At 40.3% G+C, this 17,289-nt stretch overlaps 3 protein-coding genes across 8 annotated transcripts in view; 1 reads left to right on the top strand and 2 right to left on the bottom strand.

Moving 5' to 3' along the window:
* The window catches only part of LOC103391688 (protein-lysine methyltransferase METTL21E-like), a 2,112-nt gene extending 1,393 nt beyond the window's left edge, over window positions 1-719 (top strand). For both annotated transcript variants that reach the window (XM_008328055.3, XM_025064107.1), the window contains one exon: window positions 285-719. In XM_008328055.3, the coding sequence (XP_008326277.1) occupies window positions 285-682 (398 nt within the window). In that variant the 3' untranslated portion in view covers window positions 683-719. The remainder of the gene's footprint in view (window positions 1-284) is intronic.
* Window positions 720-2,125: 1,406 nt separating this feature from the next.
* grk1a (G protein-coupled receptor kinase 1 a) lies at window positions 2,126-6,979 on the bottom strand. The gene is made up of 7 exons (XM_008328054.3): window positions 5,087-6,979; window positions 4,409-4,536; window positions 3,246-3,403; window positions 3,081-3,164; window positions 2,837-2,961; window positions 2,554-2,755; window positions 2,126-2,449 (listed from the first exon to the last, which is right to left on the bottom strand). Exons 1-7 carry the CDS (start codon window positions 5,783-5,785, stop codon window positions 2,160-2,162), a joined length of 1,686 nt encoding a protein of 561 aa, XP_008326276.1. The 5' UTR covers window positions 5,786-6,979; the 3' UTR covers window positions 2,126-2,159.
* Window positions 6,980-7,731: 752 nt separating this feature from the next.
* Window positions 7,732-16,779, bottom strand: LOC103391686 (transcription factor Dp-1). 5 transcript variants are annotated; one of them, XM_008328051.3, is made up of 15 exons: window positions 16,647-16,779; window positions 16,029-16,219; window positions 15,855-15,921; window positions 14,770-14,841; window positions 12,355-12,435; window positions 12,077-12,143; window positions 11,800-11,918; window positions 10,986-11,107; window positions 10,701-10,866; window positions 10,424-10,570; window positions 10,264-10,332; window positions 9,898-10,049; window positions 9,334-9,500; window positions 9,024-9,102; window positions 7,732-8,944 (listed from the first exon to the last, which is right to left on the bottom strand). In XM_008328051.3, exons 5-15 carry the CDS (start codon window positions 12,364-12,366, stop codon window positions 8,806-8,808), a joined length of 1,239 nt encoding a protein of 412 aa, XP_008326273.1. In that variant the 5' UTR covers window positions 12,367-12,435; window positions 14,770-14,841; window positions 15,855-15,921; window positions 16,029-16,219; window positions 16,647-16,779; the 3' UTR covers window positions 7,732-8,805. The 5 variants fall into 5 exon arrangements, with proteins under 5 accessions (XP_008326273.1, XP_008326274.1, XP_024919861.1 ...); XM_008328052.3 differs by lacking the exon at window positions 15,855-15,921; XM_025064093.1 differs by lacking the exon at window positions 15,855-15,921 and having other exon boundaries at window positions 14,770-14,833.
* Window positions 16,780-17,289: the final 510 nt, after the last annotated feature.

The following is a 17,289-nucleotide window of genomic DNA, read 5'->3' as shown; positions in this document are numbered from 1 at the left end:
GGGAATCGCTTAAAACACTGGAACTCATTATTTGGCAACAGCACCATCCACCCACTCTGTGTTTCTCTGAAAACAGGACAATAACTGTAAAGAACCAGTAAGAATATGATGTAAGGCTGATGCTGTCCAGTTATGTACACGTATGGAAGGGAAACACGCAGTACGTGCAAGTCAGAGCAAGTGTAGGCATATTTATAATCCATGGACCCATGGCTTCTCAGGAATAAATGTATATTTGGAACATGGAGATTAAAAATAAGATTTTGTTTCATCTTTGTTTTCAGGGGCTCGGGTGACGGCCACTGATCTGCCAGACATACTGTCTAATCTCACATTTAATCTCATGCGAAACACCAAAGGGCGCTGTGGCCACACCCCCACGGTGGCTGCCCTCACCTGGGGTCAGGATCTGGAGAGCAATTTCCCCCATAAGTCCTTCCACTACGACTACGTGCTGGCAGCTGACGTGGTCTACCACCACAGGTGTCTGGAGGAGCTGCTGAGGACCATGCATCACTTCTGCCGACCGGGGAGCCAGACCACCGTGCTGTGGGCCAACAAGATCCGCTTCCCGTCGGACCTGAAGTTCACCGAGCGCTTCGAGAGCAGCTTTAACTCCACGCTGCTCATAGAGCTTCCTCAGCAGGAGGTGAGGATATACAAGGCCACAGCTAAGGAGTAACAGAGGAGCAGAGAGCAAAGACCAGTTCTGTTTACCATCTCTGATTCATTCTCATTTTGATGCCAGTTCACATGACATTCCTAGATACTGCTGAGGCTGTGGTGGCAGAAAGAACAAAACAACGAAAAAAAGATGCAAAATCTCCTTTCTAATAAGTTTTTATTTTGTATTTCTCACGGCTTCTTCTTACAGGTATTTCTGATACAGACTGCATTGACTTTTCATTGAAGTATTGTTTTTTCTTTTTTAAATAAATTCTTTAGTTGTGGCTAAGTTTTTCTCCGTGCAATCCAATTCAAATCAAAACATCTCACACTCATCTCACACAGGAAAATGTATATATAAACACTGAGGAATCATTTTAAAGATCCTGCCTCACTTTGGATCATCATAAATACGCACCTCTTATAAAAGAAAACACTTTTTTAAAACTATAAATTCTACCTGCACTACTTGTGACTGATATACAGCACCAAAGCACTACGGTGCATCGCTCTCTACGTGCTAAAAAGGTGACTTCTGTACAATCAACAGTAGATAAAAAAAAGCACAGTCTAAGCCGGTCAGTTACCCCATACTGGATCATTAAGGGTTAGTACATTTTTTAAATAAAACATCTTCAATAGGGTTGTCCTATATTATCGGACATAACCTGATGTTAGCAATTATGTAATATCTGTAAGAATTGTTATCAGTTTTTACTCCAATATGAAAACCTGATAACACAGTGCCTGGGTTTTGCCAAATCATGTGTGCCATAAAAATAGTTTTGGGGAAAAACAACTCTATGTAAAAGTGAAAGCCACTAGATGGCAGCATTGCAGCTCATTTCATTGATTTACTTTAATAAACAGGGGATTGTATGCTGAATGCTGGGACCAGCAACTAATATGGATAAATAAATATTACCAGGCACTCAATAGTATTTCAAAAAAACTTCTGGGGGCATGGTAGAAAATAATTGAAAAATGCTGCTTTAACCCATCACTTAGCGGCACTTAACTTTAACCACCAGGCCACCACTGCCTCGCTTTATTGGTTAATATCGGAATAGGAAAATTAAGTGGACAATATCCATGTCAAATATCGGCAAAAAGTTTATATTGGACATCGCTAATCTTCAAGACTTTGTTCTGTTACTATTTAACAGTTAAAGATGTATTTTTCTGAAAATTGCCAGATTCTCCGAAGTAAATCCTTCATTTTTCCGCTGCGGCCACGTAAGAAATGACCAACAGACTGGTACTGGTCTGTGGACAGAGAGTTGGGGACCCTTAGTTTAAGCAACACATGTAACGTATGAAAGAGAAAACGACAGCTCATAATACACTAAGACGACAGTAATTTCAGGTTGTATTTCTACGTTTGTGGTGTGATTCCTGTTGAAGCCAATGACAGCCGCCATGTTGATGGTTCCTCTGCAGGAGAGCTGCACTGTCTCCTGACCATCTCAGTCTGAAGGTCTGACTGGTCATCTTTATGACACGGAGCAGGTCGATGACTTTGGTTGCTCCAGTATGGACTCCCTGCGGAGGTCATTGGGGACGGTGCCCTCAGGACCCCAAAGGTTGAGTTCTGCATAAATACCCATGTCGATCATCTCCTCCTGCCAGGGAATGGATATGTTTCCAGAAGAAAAATTGTCAAAAAAGGTTTTGTCAGATTCTTCAAATGCAACGCCCTTCACAGAGGAGAACGCTCCAACATCATCCAGGCTTTTAGCATAAACTCTTTTAGGGTCAGGGACAAAGGGTGGTGGGAGGATGCCTAAAAAGGACGGAAAATAATGCAGAAATTAAAAAAGAAAAAAGCACAATTTCTATCCAACAATATAGGATAAATGTATTGTAGTAAATACAAAAGGACGATACCTGCATTCAGTTTCCTCCAGTTGATGTCTTTAAAGAATGGATGTGCCCTAATCTCATCACAGCAGCCGTTCTTAAAGCCCAGCCTCTCATCAACCTGTTTGGCCAACAGTCCTTGACAAAGTGACTTTGCATGTTCACTGAAATTGTCTGGATATTCCACCACCCGTGTCAACACACGCTCCTTCATCTCCTCACGATCGACCTAGAAGACAACATTAACAACACCGTCACACCGCCTTGACTGAGCCAAATGATGGAGTGGTTCAAACAGAAACAGCTCAACCTTCTCCCCCCTGTTCCTGAAGGGGTTCTTTGCAGCCATGAACTCGAAAAGCGTGACCCCAAGAGTGTAGTAGTCCACCGAGGTGTCGTATTTTTCACCTTTTAGCATCTCAGGGGACATGTAACCTGCAGAAATGGGACTCAGGTGATGAAATGTTCCATTTTTTGATCATATCACCAAGAAATCTTGGTGACTCTTGTGTTCAATCCCACATCAGTGATTGGTAGACAGAGATGAGACCCACCTGGTGTTCCAGCGTAGCCTTTGGTCATCGTTTTACCCTCTTTCAGCTCCACAGCGAGACCCAGGTCAGAAATACGGACGTTGCCTGTGTGACACAATAACATGACTTTAGTAAAGCACAGGACACGACAAACTAATGTGTCTTTATTCTGAAATAGGACCATACCATCGTTATCTAGCAGCACGTTCTCTGGTTTGAGGTCTCTGTAGATGATTCTTTTCTGGTGCAGATGTTCCATGCCTTGAATAATCTGAGCTGTGTAAAAACAGGCTCTGGGTTCATCAAAGCCTGGGTTGTTCTCATCCACCAGGTAGATGTGGTACCTTAGGGGAACACATCACAGTCAGGGTAGGTAGGGGTATTTTGGCAAGTTAACAGACTGGTCTGTATTGAGGGTAACGTGGTAGGTGGGTAGGTTGGTTAGGGAGGTGTTGGATGCGAGATCACGAGGTTGAAGAAGTGGTTACTAGGCAGGCTAGGTGGTAGGAAGGTGAGTAGGTAAGTAGTAAGTAGTCACTGTTGGTGTCACCAATGCTACATCATTGCCCTCTTTGAAGGACTATCCAAATGTGTATTATCCATAACATTGTATGGAGAACTGAGTTTGAGATTTCTGGAAAATTCATGTGTTTTTGTAGTGTCACTTAATACCCACAATTCCTTGTCAAAATGTAGAAAACAGATCCTCTATAAATAAAAGGCACACCATTTCATTATCAAATTCCCAGAATGCTAATGCTAACGTTTTTTCAAGCTAGTCTGGTCAAAGAAGAATCATTTTTGATTTGTCCCCATTTCAGGGGTCACCATAGGTATAATTGGTTGGTTTTTAATTTGGATGTCCTTCTTGATGTAGTCCATCGTCTGATTTGTGGACTAGGTGGTATCGAGCCTAGAGCCCCCTGGTGGCTCCCTGCCAGGGTTTAATGAAAGGTTATTGAAAGTGACTATTCTTAACTCATCTCGTCAGATAGATACAGTGTTTGGTATTTTTAATTAAATAAATAAATTTGTAGCCATCATCAGCTTCATTAATAAATAATATAATTCAATTAATCCACGGGCAGTTGATTCCCTTGCAATCTAATAGCCTCATTTGTTCAGCTTAGATTTGCATGGATACTGGACACTGGTTAGTCAGCTGTTGAAGATTCTGTGGACTCCTGGAACAGGTGAGACTGAGGTTGTGTCAGAAAGAACAAAAGTCACTGCATTCATACTTCAGTGTGTGTAGTTTTTCATCTGACTGCCTCAAAAATGACAAGCATGTCGATTCCCTTCTACCAGTCATTTTACATAAAAGGATTTTGTTCAGAGTGTGAAGTTACTTGAGGTCTCCTCCGTTCATAATGGTCATGACCAGACAAAGCTCATCCTTTGTCTGGAAGGCATATGCCAGTGATACAATGAAGCGACTGTGGACCTTCTCCAGAATGATCTTCTCCACCATGGCACCCTGCAGGGCAAAGTCAGGACACACTGTTAAAGAACACCAAACCATACCCCAGAGTACAAGAACCAGAGCAGAGTGTTCTAGACGAGGTAGAATTTAGAACTCATTATTGGATGGACACAGAATATGTTGCATGTTGTCACGCCGATGCAAACCAAGTCAAGGTCGACGTATAAGTGTGCCAAGGAGTTCCATTCAGAAGAGCTTTTCACCAAAGCCCCCAGTAATCACTCTATCCCTGTGTCAGTGTTTAATACTGCAGGCTAATGCTAAACAAAGGTGATTAGCACCACTGAACTCTCTGCTCACATTTAATCCCAGTAAACACAACAATATTTGTTGGTAACTTGATAGTTGTGTGGTTTTTAAAAAACACACAAGCCAATCACTAGAGACGGTGTTAATGTGCTTGCTTATTGCAACTTTTACCACCAAACAAGAGACCTGAACATATCACCATTAGTATTATAATAGTAGATTAATAAAGACATATTATTGGGACATCCATTTAACATTTAACACTGGAGTTGATTTAAAAGGAAATGTTAGTTACCTCGAATCCTTTCCTTTTCTTAAGTCTCTTCTTGTTCAGTTTTTTACAGGCATAAAGTTTCCCGGTGGCTTTCATCTGACACGCCGACACCTCCCCAAACCCGCCTTTCCCCAACACACGGAAATCCAGGAACCAGTCCACATCCATGGGCTGCATCTCCAGCCACTTCCACTGCAGGAACCTCTTCAGGTACATGCTCTCCAGGTAGAAAGTGTAGGGCGCCTCACGCAGATAGTCCAACATTGTGGACAGCGCTGAAGCAAATAAATCATCTCCGACAGCGTCCTGATCTTTCTTCACCTTGGCTATGACTTCCTCAGACAAGAATGGGCAGTAGTTCTTGGCAGAGGGATCCATGTACCGCTGGACGATCTTGGAGGCCTTGGTGCTTCTGTCGGAATCCTCTGCCAGGTCATAGTCTTCAATGTCTTTCCACAAACGACAAGCGCCGTGATACTCTTTGTTGGCATTCAAGAATTCCCTAAAGAGGCGCTTGCCAATAGGTTGTTCCACACAGGCGGAGTCAAAGGTCAGATCCAGGGTGTCCCTCAAGTCCTCACACACAGTGATATGGGGCAGCTTGAGACGAGAGTGGTACTTTTTATCCCTGCCTGCCGCGGCGCTGGAGCCATCGATGCTTCCACGGGCATTGATGTACGCAGAGTTGGCCACAACGGTGGTCAGCCCACCGATATCCATGTTCACAGTAAGGGACTGTTAGGCGACGCAAAAAGAAAACATTGCATGAAACTGCAAAAGAGTGAGATGAGTGCTGCTCTCTACGACACAGGACAGGAGCGAACAACAGGAAACAAAATTAAAAAAAAAAACAAAAAAAAACAGAGGCAGACGGGTAAGAGAGATAAAGAAGGGACGAGAGGCTGATGCCTGAAGTAGATCCCAGAACAGTTTGAACAGGATACCAGCCTCATTCACTCACTCACACCTGAGTCAACACCTTTCAGTAATCCATTAACACCCTAATGCCCCAGACAAAGTGTGCGAGCAAATGCTGGAACGATACAACAGGCAGTTTACAGTATGAAGCTGGCACACCACCAGCACCAACTGGCAAATCACAATCACCGCAGCAGCAGTGGGAATTTAAACCAATGACGTGGCCTAAAAATACAATTTGGAGTGCCTCTTGTGTTAGTCTTTAAGGATTCGAAAACTGCCATTTCCAAGGACTCGGATATTAATAATATATTTTGAACTAGAATACTAAACAGGCTACAGTAGAATATGGCTAAAATTAAAGTAAGAAAACAGTGAGAGTGAAATTTATTCCCTCATCTCTACCCTGCAAAAAAACCAACACATTTGTCCAAAAGATCTCACAAAAGGTTTTTGTTTTGCAGAAGAACAGCCATTTCTCAAAACAACAAAGTGAAGGCTGGTCAGAACTCATTTAACACACAAACCACACAGTCCTTTGATGCTAAATGACAGAAACATTAAACTGCAAAAACACACCATATTCTCATGATTTCGGCTGTGTCTAAATTGTAGACAGTACGGGCTCCTGTAGCTGTGATTCCCTTTTCATCTCTACTACATGTCAAAAACATTTGGGCAGACTTCACTAAAACCAAGGACCAGTGTCAATGTCAGCAGTTGCTCTTAGTAACTGTCAGCTTTTAAAGTGGACTAAATGCACACTAAATGCAACGTTTAACAAAAGTTTTGTTCTCACCTCGCACACGGCCATCGTCTTCCTGCAGTTAATCTGGTGTTCTTCCAACGGACACCTGCACTGAACAACACTCGATGTTAGCAGTTTGGAGTCATTTGTGACATCTTGTGGTGAGCCCACAGATACATATTTTTTTCCATTCACCACCTGCAACAAAGTGCAATAATGGCTGTTATTTTTTTTTAACACAAGGTTCAACATTTTCAGAAGCATTTAATCAAACTTTATAACCTCAAGAAAAGAACAAGCGTGCTTTCTTGCTGTAAAAATAACCAGTGTTTCAATATATGTACAGTATCAGACACCATGCATCACAATCACCAGAAAGTCTTTGGTCTTTTACTGCAGATCCATTTGTTGCATCTGTAGTTATGTTGCCTTCACCTTCAGATGAAGCCCATTCCTGTGAGGATTCTAATAATATATATCCTCACATCTTCACATTTAATGACTAAAGATGTTCTTCTTTTGAACCAATCATGCATGTCTGAATGTGGAAAGGACTCAGTCACATGATGCAAACCAGATGTTCTGCATAGTCTAACATTTCTTTGATGGGGTTCTTAGTTCTACACCATAGAGAGTCAATAATTCCCTGACTTTGAGAGACACTAACTCCTATGCTTCTTATTTTATAACCATTTTGATGTTTAAAAAGTATTGACCATTTCCATGGTTTTTCTCACTGGAGGTTTTGGACTTCGGCAACTGACCAAGATGAACTTAAAGACATACAGGTTAACAGTCAGTGTTGACTTTCAGGAAACCAACTGTTGGTTAAAATGAACCTAATGTCTAGGGGGAGGGAAATCTTTCAAATACCTTTCACGTCAAGCAGAAATACCAGAGCACATGTTCCTCACATACACTGAGGAGGTAAGGTGCTCTAACAAGACGCCGGTCACCTTCATCTTGCACCACACACACAACAGAAACGTAGATCCAAACGTATTAAAACAATCTATATTTAATTTTTGCAAACTTATATTAGATTACACAAAAGTATTTGGAAGAGTCAGTACATGTGTTGCTCAGTTTTAAAAGAGATCTTTGAAGGAGCACATCAAGACCTACACAACCACACATTTTGTTACATTAATAATTCATATCTTTACCACTGGCCTCTAAAGGACACTATAAGCTACAATCGTCACAGAGTTCATATATGTCATTAACAAACAAAGCTTATTTTACCTATCAGGAGCCTGGGTCATGAAAGTCATTACCTTGCTGGTGCCATAACATTGTAAACACTACCAAGGCTTTAAGATGGTGTTGACGGAGAAATCATCAACTCTAGAAATGCAAAACAAACAAAAAAACAAAACCCTATCAAACAAGATCAGGAAAGCAGCTGCCTACAGAAGAAAATGAAGCCAGCCCAACACAAACAGGGGGAGAGGGGATAAGAAACTATCTCAAAGTATTGTCCATAATACAAAACAAAGAAGTATCGACACATTTGATGGAGCCCCATCCAGAGGTGACATGGCAACTGTTACCAGGCCTTTCAAATTCCATGGTGTCGCACTGACAGACGTGATGCAGACACTTTGGCCATCATTGAATCATCCTGAACATCATCACATATGCTATGTGTAACTGCAAAACATAGGAATAACTATTCAAACAAGTACATTATACATTCTCCAACAGCAGTAGGTTTTACAGAGGGTTTTTAGTGGGATGGCTTATGGAAACATGGATTAAACAAACATACAAAGACTGACAAAGCATCGTGGCATGGGCCACAGACCACAGTTCCCTTGGACAAGACCACCCCAGAAGCTGTAGTGCAGGTGCACGCAATTCAGGAGCAGAAAAAAAAAAGGGGAGGGTGCATCAACACACCTCAGTTCAAATTCATGTACACCCCTGAGAAAGCCAGAGAGGAAAACGGGCATGGGGGGGCAGGGAGGTGGGAGTAGAAGACGCACACACTAAGGAGGGGGGAAAATAAATTCCCACGCTGAAGTTGTTTTCTAGAACTGTGCTTGTTGGAGCAACAAAAGTATAAAAGGCTTTAGTCTTCATCATCGTTCTCGTCGTACTCGTCTTCATCGTCATCGTCCCCCATGTACGACACTGGAGTCTCCACACGAGAGCCGCTGTAGTGAGAGTCGTTGGAGCTGGAAGCCATGGTGCCGTCAGTGCAGCTGTCACTGAAAGTTGGAGAGAATTTAGTTAGCACGCAAGAAAGACCTGTGTGACTGTGTTTAAATGACAAGGTAGACTTCTCACCTGTTGGTAGGGTAACGTGCTCCGTTAGCCGAGGATCCTCCAGTGATGTAGACATTACTGATGGGACCTTTTGCCATTTCTAAGAAGAAAAAGAAAATAGATTTACTTAATAACAAAATGTAATCTAGTCTTAGACACACATTCAGACCATCAGCCTACATGTCTGTCTGTCATCTTCTTAACGTTTTAAGAGTCACAGAAAGTTTGTGTTGATGTGGCAAAAATGTGTTCATGCAGAGTCATGGTGATGGTGCATGACTAAACCAAGCACTTTTCTCCTCAGTCCACACTCCATCCCCCCACAACTGACCTATAACATAGGGCTCCAACGCTTTGGGTACCAGGTTACGTGCAACCTTCAAATCCTCTGCAGAACATTTCCCCACCTCCAGACCACAGGCCATACCCATTCGCTTCAGCACCTCGATGTCATCGTGGATCTCAAACATGTTGTCGAAATTAAACAGATACTCAAACCTGCCAATGTGAAAGAGTGAGACTGTACTTTAAATTTGCAAGGACTCAGGTACCTGATCCGATATTCAAGTTAAAACATCTTCAATGAATCCATAATATTGCAACAAAATATACCAACACATAAACTATAAATTCAACACTATCATAATTGGATTCTGCTCCATTACTAAACATTCTAAATGATGTGATGTCCATTTTACTTAATATTATAATATACTTATTAAAGATAATAAATGACATATCAGAACGAATCCTTGACCTGGGTTCCTCCCATCAGGTCAAGAATTAATGCTACACTGGACAAAGGATTTGCTTGAAGTTGAAGACTTAACTTTAAAAAGTCACATCAATTATGTCATTGTTCCAAGGAAAACATTGACCAACATGAACCACATACTTGTCATTGGAGATGCTGCAGTCGATGACAGTTTTCTTGCTGGTGTTGACAATAATGAAGGGAAGGTGGATGATGGAGTTGGGGGGTGGAGGTCTGTTTGCCTGCTGCTCTGCCTGTCTATTCCTCTGGACCAGGTTCTTAAAAGCTATTTGCTGTAAAGAGAATTCTTTTTTTGACTGCAGCTCCACCACAGAGTGTTCACAGAAAATCAAATGCATCTTCAGTTTACTTTACTTTTCCGCTTAATTCATTTAAACACAAGATTAAATTTACTCTATGGCTCCATATTAGGTTTGGTAGTAGCTTTATTATAGATACAAGAAAAAAAAATGAAAATGACTACAAACTTAAACTCCTTATCCTCACCTGCAGGATGAGCTCCTGAAGTTGTGATTGTTTCTGCTTGATCCTCTCCAGCCGCCTTTGTCTTTCCACCTACAATTAACATTTAAGGCAGAAACACTGTAAAACAGCAAACACTTTATTACAAGCCAATACAGAAAGAGTTAATTATGTGGTACCGTACCTCTAGATTTTGGCACTCCTGAGCTGAGTTTGTGGGCAGACCAATCCACTTGATTTCTTTTTTCTCTTTAGAGATGATGTTCATTGCCATGAGCACGTTCAGTGCATCGTACACACGCCGCCGAATGTTCTTCTGGTCGTACACATGCTACAAGAAAAACAACAAAAAACTCATCAGGGTATTTTACATGTTGTTGCTTAGTAAAGACTGAATGGTAAATAAATGCTTTTCAAAAATGTATCCAACCAGAAAGATCGTCTGCAGCTGCAGCACTTACTGGGTCATTAGGCGACATGTGGTTGTCTGCAGAGCTGAACTCTGCCACCAGTTCATCTGCCACCTCATTGTACGTGGTTACTCCTTTCTTCTGCACTTTTTCACAGACTTTCATGGAGAAATGCCTCAAGCCCTTCCCATTCTTGTCCCCCTTTTTACCACGTTTTCTACGGTCAGAATAAATCACACACTTAATGGTGCTTGGTGATACGGAGACATGATTGAAAAAGACATTGCGCTTCTTATAGACATGGTTTGGCGTTTATTTTCGTCTTTGAGGACTTACCCTGATGACCAGGGAGAGGCATCAGATGGTTGACTCTGAGTGAGGAACTGAGAACTTGGCGTATGTGGACTGTTTACCAAAATGGTATTTGATACTGTGGGCCTCTGTGGTGTTCCTATCACCTGCAAAGAGCACAGCAGCCACAAGAAAGGTAACTAGTAGTGAAGCAAGTACTAACCCGGCCCAAACCTCTTCTAACATGCCTGGGCTTGATGCATCAGAGACCTGGAACTATACTAGAAGACAGCTCCATTTAATAATGAGGTCAGCATTCTTTTCTGGAGGAAAAGTACTTGAAAATAAACATTATGTACTTGGTACTGAGTAAATCAAGTACCATTTACTTGGTAAATAATTTAATTAATTATATTAGTATTGAGTAAATCAAGTACCATTTACTTGGTAAATAATTTAGCTGAATTGCATATCCATTCATAATTCAATAAAAGTGAGGTATGTGAGAGTTGGGTGAGGTAGTCTGCAACTTCGGTTGTGTCTAAGCTGATTCTGGTCTGCAAACATTCTATATAGATAGTATGCAGTATAATGAGATGATGGGTGTAATCCTGCTGACTGTACAGTTGATAAGCTTAGGATCAACTGCCTCCACCTACCCACTGTCCGGTCACCTCACAATGATAATGTCCAGGCTTAAACAACAGTAAGATACAGCAGAGCACACATGTACCCAACACACATGGTCACAGAGACTCTACAACTCTGACCTTTGTGTAGCTGTTGTTCCGCTCAAAACTCCAGTACAAATGTGCTTGTTTCATGACAAAAGGCCAGAGTGTGGCAGAGCATCACTCACCATGTGTGGCAAATGTTGAACGTGTGTTGCAACGTTGACATTGGATGGCCCGAGTGTTTTGGGGAGGAGCTGTTTGGGCACTGCAGCTGCAGGCTGGACAGTAACCAAGGATAAGACACCTGGTGGAAAACAGAAGTAGTGACAACCGTGAGATCTTCGGTATGACCCTATTGCCATTATTTGTCCAACTAAACACACAGACGTCCATGCAATACAGGCACCTACACTATCTACTGTAGTTGGTTGAAATGTATTTATACATTATTTACACAGGTACCTTTGCTGGGGCTCAGATTCTGATCGATGAAAACCTTCAACTCTCCATTTGTTTCAATTAGACCAGCCTGCATAAAAGAGAATAATAATAACATTGGTCCTGTTTAAAAAACAGACAAACACACAAAATCAAGTTGTTCATAATACTTTTTAAAGAGAATAGCTACAGATAACTTAAGTAAACCAAATATCAAAACCATTAATGTCAACTTATTACTTGTTACAAAACCCATAATACACCACAGGTTTCAAGTTTAAACTACAACTTTAAGCACTTACATCTTTTGCCATGATCCCAAAGGACCGGAGGATCTGAGATTCAGGTTAAAAGAAGATTTTCCTCTGTCACTCGTCAAACTCCTGAATAAAGAGATAAATAAAATATAAAGTTAAAAATTGTGGAAGGTCCTATGCATTTTTTACTGGAACTATGGCCTATACTTGCTCCCAAAATATGCAATATATACAGTACTGATCAATCAATCAATCGCATTATGGAAAGTATCTTTCTGTATTTCTCAGCATCGCAGAGACCATTAATCCTCAGCCACAGGTTTATTTGCACAAAGTATGCCCCAAATTTACAAAGAAGCTCTACCATACTTCAATGTTGCCTGTCAGTACTCACCAACCATTAAGTGAACAAGTGGCTTTTTGCTAGAGCAAACATTCAAATTTGAACTCACTGGTCTGATCTGGACTGAACCAATTTTTTAGCAACAAAGTTCCTGTATTTTCATTTTCTGCTGAGTTGTTCGGCCCTGTTCATTTGTTGAGGAATGGCTTTTGGATGCAACATTACCATGAACACCACCTCTTGGAAATGTATAACTGGATTTCAATCATTTCTGCTAATTCTGAGCTGATATCTGATAGCTGATATCTGCCCATACTACAGTATCCATTTGTTTTGAGCCTGGAAAATTTCACTGTGGTGAAAGTGAAACTGTGTTTCAACTTATATGTGAAATTAATGAACACTAGAATTTTTAATATGGTCAGGTGTGTGATCATACAACAGACTACATTTTGCAAGCATACCTACAAAAAATGATAGTGGCTTGAACACCAAATATTATTTCCCTACTTTACTTTAAATAATAGTTGAAACATATCACAGCTTCTGCACAGTGCTGTACACAACACAGAAGATAAATGAAAAGTGAAAGTGATTTATTGTCACTGGGACACAGCAGACAATGAAATGTGATAGGGCAGCTCAACCCAATTGCCCAGGGAGCAGTGTCTGGAAATGGTGCCATGCTCAGTGCACCTCAGTGGCTGGTGGATTTAAACCTGTGACCTTCCGGACCCAAGCTTCCCTAACCACCGAGCCACCACTGCCCCTTTAATACCACAAATACTGATTGAAGTGAAAGGAATTTAGGTTTTTCTTATTGCTTATTATATAACTTATAAACAATTGTCAATACACATTTTACTCTATGAGAATGTGCATTTATTAAAAGATGTTATCAGTGCATTGTTTTACAGTTCGTCAAAATATGTCAAGTTCCTGGTCCTAATTGTTCTTGATTGAAAGATTAGCTACCTAGAGTGGAGAGAGTTCAAGTCGTTGGGAACAAACTGTGAATTTGCCTCCTTAAAATGAACTATAACATATAATGAATTATTAATTAAAATTGTAAAATACCTTACAATTGCACATCTATTAGCATTGATTACCAAAAGACTGAATGCATATTTATTCATAAGTACAATTGAAATAAAAGGTAGTCATCATTTACCAGCCAACTGTTGACTAACAAAATTGACTAACAAGTCTGAAAACAGTTATCATGAAAAAATAACTATGGCCTGGCTAAAAAAATAAAAAGACTTTCATCTAGAATTCAAAACAATCGAAAGCTGATTAAATAACTAGCCAACATTTCATGTCAGAACAAAAACAAATGTGTTTTGATTTTTCTGTTCATCTCTACAACACACACACCATAATTTAAATTTTCAAATACAATGCAGGCCCATTTAACACACACACACACACACTATTTGGGGTATTTACAAATAAATTAACTTGTTCATGGCCTGGGGCCCATTTTGAAGTGCTTGCTGCCAGCACATTGCATGATTGAGCTACATCAATAACGTTAGATCGACACATAGGACAAAATTATGGCAAATGAGCTCGTTTTAGAACAATCTAAACAATAGCAGGAGACACAGTCCCAAAATAGAGTAGTAAACCACATTAAAACCTAATCTCTCCAAGCTCAGAACTTTTCCTGGGCTAAGTGTGCAGGAGGCCTACTTCAGGTGCCGAGCACGTCCTCCGAAGCATCGTAGAACTTCTACAGGTCGCGAAAACAAGCGAACTTTTTCACAATAGTATGTAAGAAATAACCACGGAACTAAATTGTTCGGAGCATATAGTAACGGAAGGACCAGGTGCATGGAGAGGGCCGAGCATCCCAAGAACAGCACGACTGCATTGGACACTGGTCTTTTGTTGAATGCAGCCACGGCTAACACTTAGCAGTCACATTCATCTTACGGGCTTTAGCCTGCTAGCTAAAGCTTGTTAGCCTGTGCACGTTTCGGAGAGATCCCCCCATAAATATTTTCATCTGTGTGTGCTGTGCTGCAGATACCTGGGCAAAATGAGCCACGGGTGAACATTGAGGCAGAATATGACGTTTGATAAAGTTGATTTAAGTATTTGAATGCACTTACTTGTGCACTCTCCTGTTTCCTCGAACGGCTGTTGTTGGCATATGAGAATGGAGGAAGAGGAGGTCTAAATCCCTTCGAAACAGGAAACAAAGTCAAGCCGAAGTAGTTTTATATACATTAATACTCTCAAAATAATGATTTCAACTTTCAATATATGTTAGGGACACATCATATGAATTTGTAATATGAGTAAAGTTCTCTACTTTTACTTGTTAACAATGCTGACAGCGGTGGGTCTTATAGATAAGCTGCCTGGAAAGAAACCGATTTCAAATAAAAACAGAAGAGCCAGAGGAAAAATATGGAGAAGGAAGGGATAATTTATATAAAGTTTAAGTTAAGGGCAGTGTCGTTATAGTCAAATAAACTACGCTGACGCATACAACATTGAATGCCAACTCACATTAATATTTGTTATTTGGAATAACCACCTGTATTGGGTTTCCACCCTACTTCGTAATTTTAAAACAGGATAAACACCATCGCGTCGCTTTATCGTCTTATCTAAATTTTAACAACCCAGTTTCTTGATATCACAATGATTTATTTTTTATCCTAATAAGTAACGCTTGGTTTTTACCGACATGTGTCAATCAAACGTCAGATACTTGTCAACTTCCCCCTCAGTCAACATCAGTGTTCTTGTCATTCACCGTTTACACAAGTGCTCGTTCAAACATGTTAAAAAGGACATACGAGTATCAAATTCGCATAGTATATAACACGAAAAAGGCACTGTAGTGCCCGTTACTGCGAAATGAATAACACCAAAGAGCTGCCAATACAAACGTAACACTTACCAAAACCAACACAAAACAACTACTGACCCTGAAATTAACAACGGAGCTTAAACGATCGACTACAGCCGTGGTCACATTTAACTAACTCTTACTATGACGGCTGTATAAGCCACATAGGAATGTTTTACGAAATTATAATAAAATGCAAAAGTAGCCAGAAAAGTAATTTGTTGTGCCAGTTTACCCGGCATTACCATCCGTCATAAAGGTCACGACAGCTGTTACGGTTACAACATCCTAACATCAACGCTTTGTTAACCCCAGTGGTGTTATATGCTAACTTACCAGTTAGCCAAGAGCTAATCCGCAGCTGTCATTTGTGTTGCCGTAGCTTCTTGGTGTATTTATGGAACTAAAATACATTTACATTTGACTGTTAAAATTAAAACAAAATATCCGAATTGGACAGATCTGTTCTGAGTAAATGCGACAAAGAAAAAGCCAAAAAATAGAACTTACCAGAGAAACTTCGCAAGTTAGCAGTTAGTTAGCCCTTTCTATACGCTCTCCGTTAGCCTCACCACAGCAGCGCGTCTCACAATCTGATCTTGGCGGTGTCTCGATTTCGAGCTCTTTGATTGGTCGACGCAACTGTGACGACACAGACGCGCCTGAAAGTATTTCCTGCCCACTTCCTGCTTCTACCGGACCTGTATGACAGAAACATTTTAATAAACGGATGTACTGCCATCTGCTGTAGAGGATGTTACAACAATCAGACTAAGATAAAAAATGAAGACGGTCTATTCACTTGAATCTCTATTTAACAGGCAAAAAAGAGTAAACTATTTATTTGATTCATTGACAAACCATGTTGTTTTTGCTAAGATTTTGCAAATTCTGTCAACCAACGTATAACATACATGTACAAACAGTTGAAAGGTTTAAAAATAAAATAAGATTTAATAAAAGAAAAACAGTAACAGTATTAACCAAAAAAAATTTAAATTGCAAAAAAAGGAACAAAAAAGTGTAAAAGAATATTTCTAGAAACCTGTCTGAAATAGACCATAATGTCCACTTTTTAAAATATTAAATTGTAAATAAAATAAACTTTACACATTGTGTTTCAATTACCTTATTCTTCTTAGGCTGTAGGCAGTAAGATATCCCAGTATCAGGTTAATTTTGATAAGACGATACTCAATACTGAGGGCTATTGTAAATACTAGCCTATACTAGAGTTGCTGACTGCATTGGTATGTGTCGACATTTCCATCAGCATCATGACAATGATTATTTACCAAACATGTGCTTTAACTCAGAATACCCTTCATGCTTTTCTCACTGCAATCAAACAAAAAAAGCATCGGGGCTGGAGCCCAGAGATACCTTATCAGTGACAGAGCTGCGTTTGCTATCCACACCCGCTGAAGACTAAATTCATTGTGAGTTGAGATAAAACTCAGCTGAGCAACAAAAACTAATTTTCACACCACATAAACTACTGAAAAGTTTTTGGACCTGCATTATTATTTTTATTATTATTAACAAACACACAGCATTGAATTATTCATGGTAACTGATGGTCTCTCTGTGAAGAGTTTGTATATTTTTCCTGTGTCCCTTTATGATTGTGTGTATATAACAGGTATTATGGTTCTCTTCCACAAACATGCAGGATTAGGTTAACTTGATGCAGTTGGTTAGTTGTGTTTATATTTATTACTGTGCAGGACTGATGAACTGTTCAGGTACATGTAACCTACTCCCACCGGTG

The sequence above is a fragment of the Cynoglossus semilaevis genome, chromosome 16 (genome assembly GCF_000523025.1).
Source record: "Cynoglossus semilaevis isolate Cse_v1.0 chromosome 16, Cse_v1.0, whole genome shotgun sequence".
Taxonomy (NCBI): domain Eukaryota; kingdom Metazoa; phylum Chordata; class Actinopteri; order Pleuronectiformes; family Cynoglossidae; genus Cynoglossus; species Cynoglossus semilaevis.
This window is presented reverse-complemented; position numbering and strand designations above follow the sequence as displayed.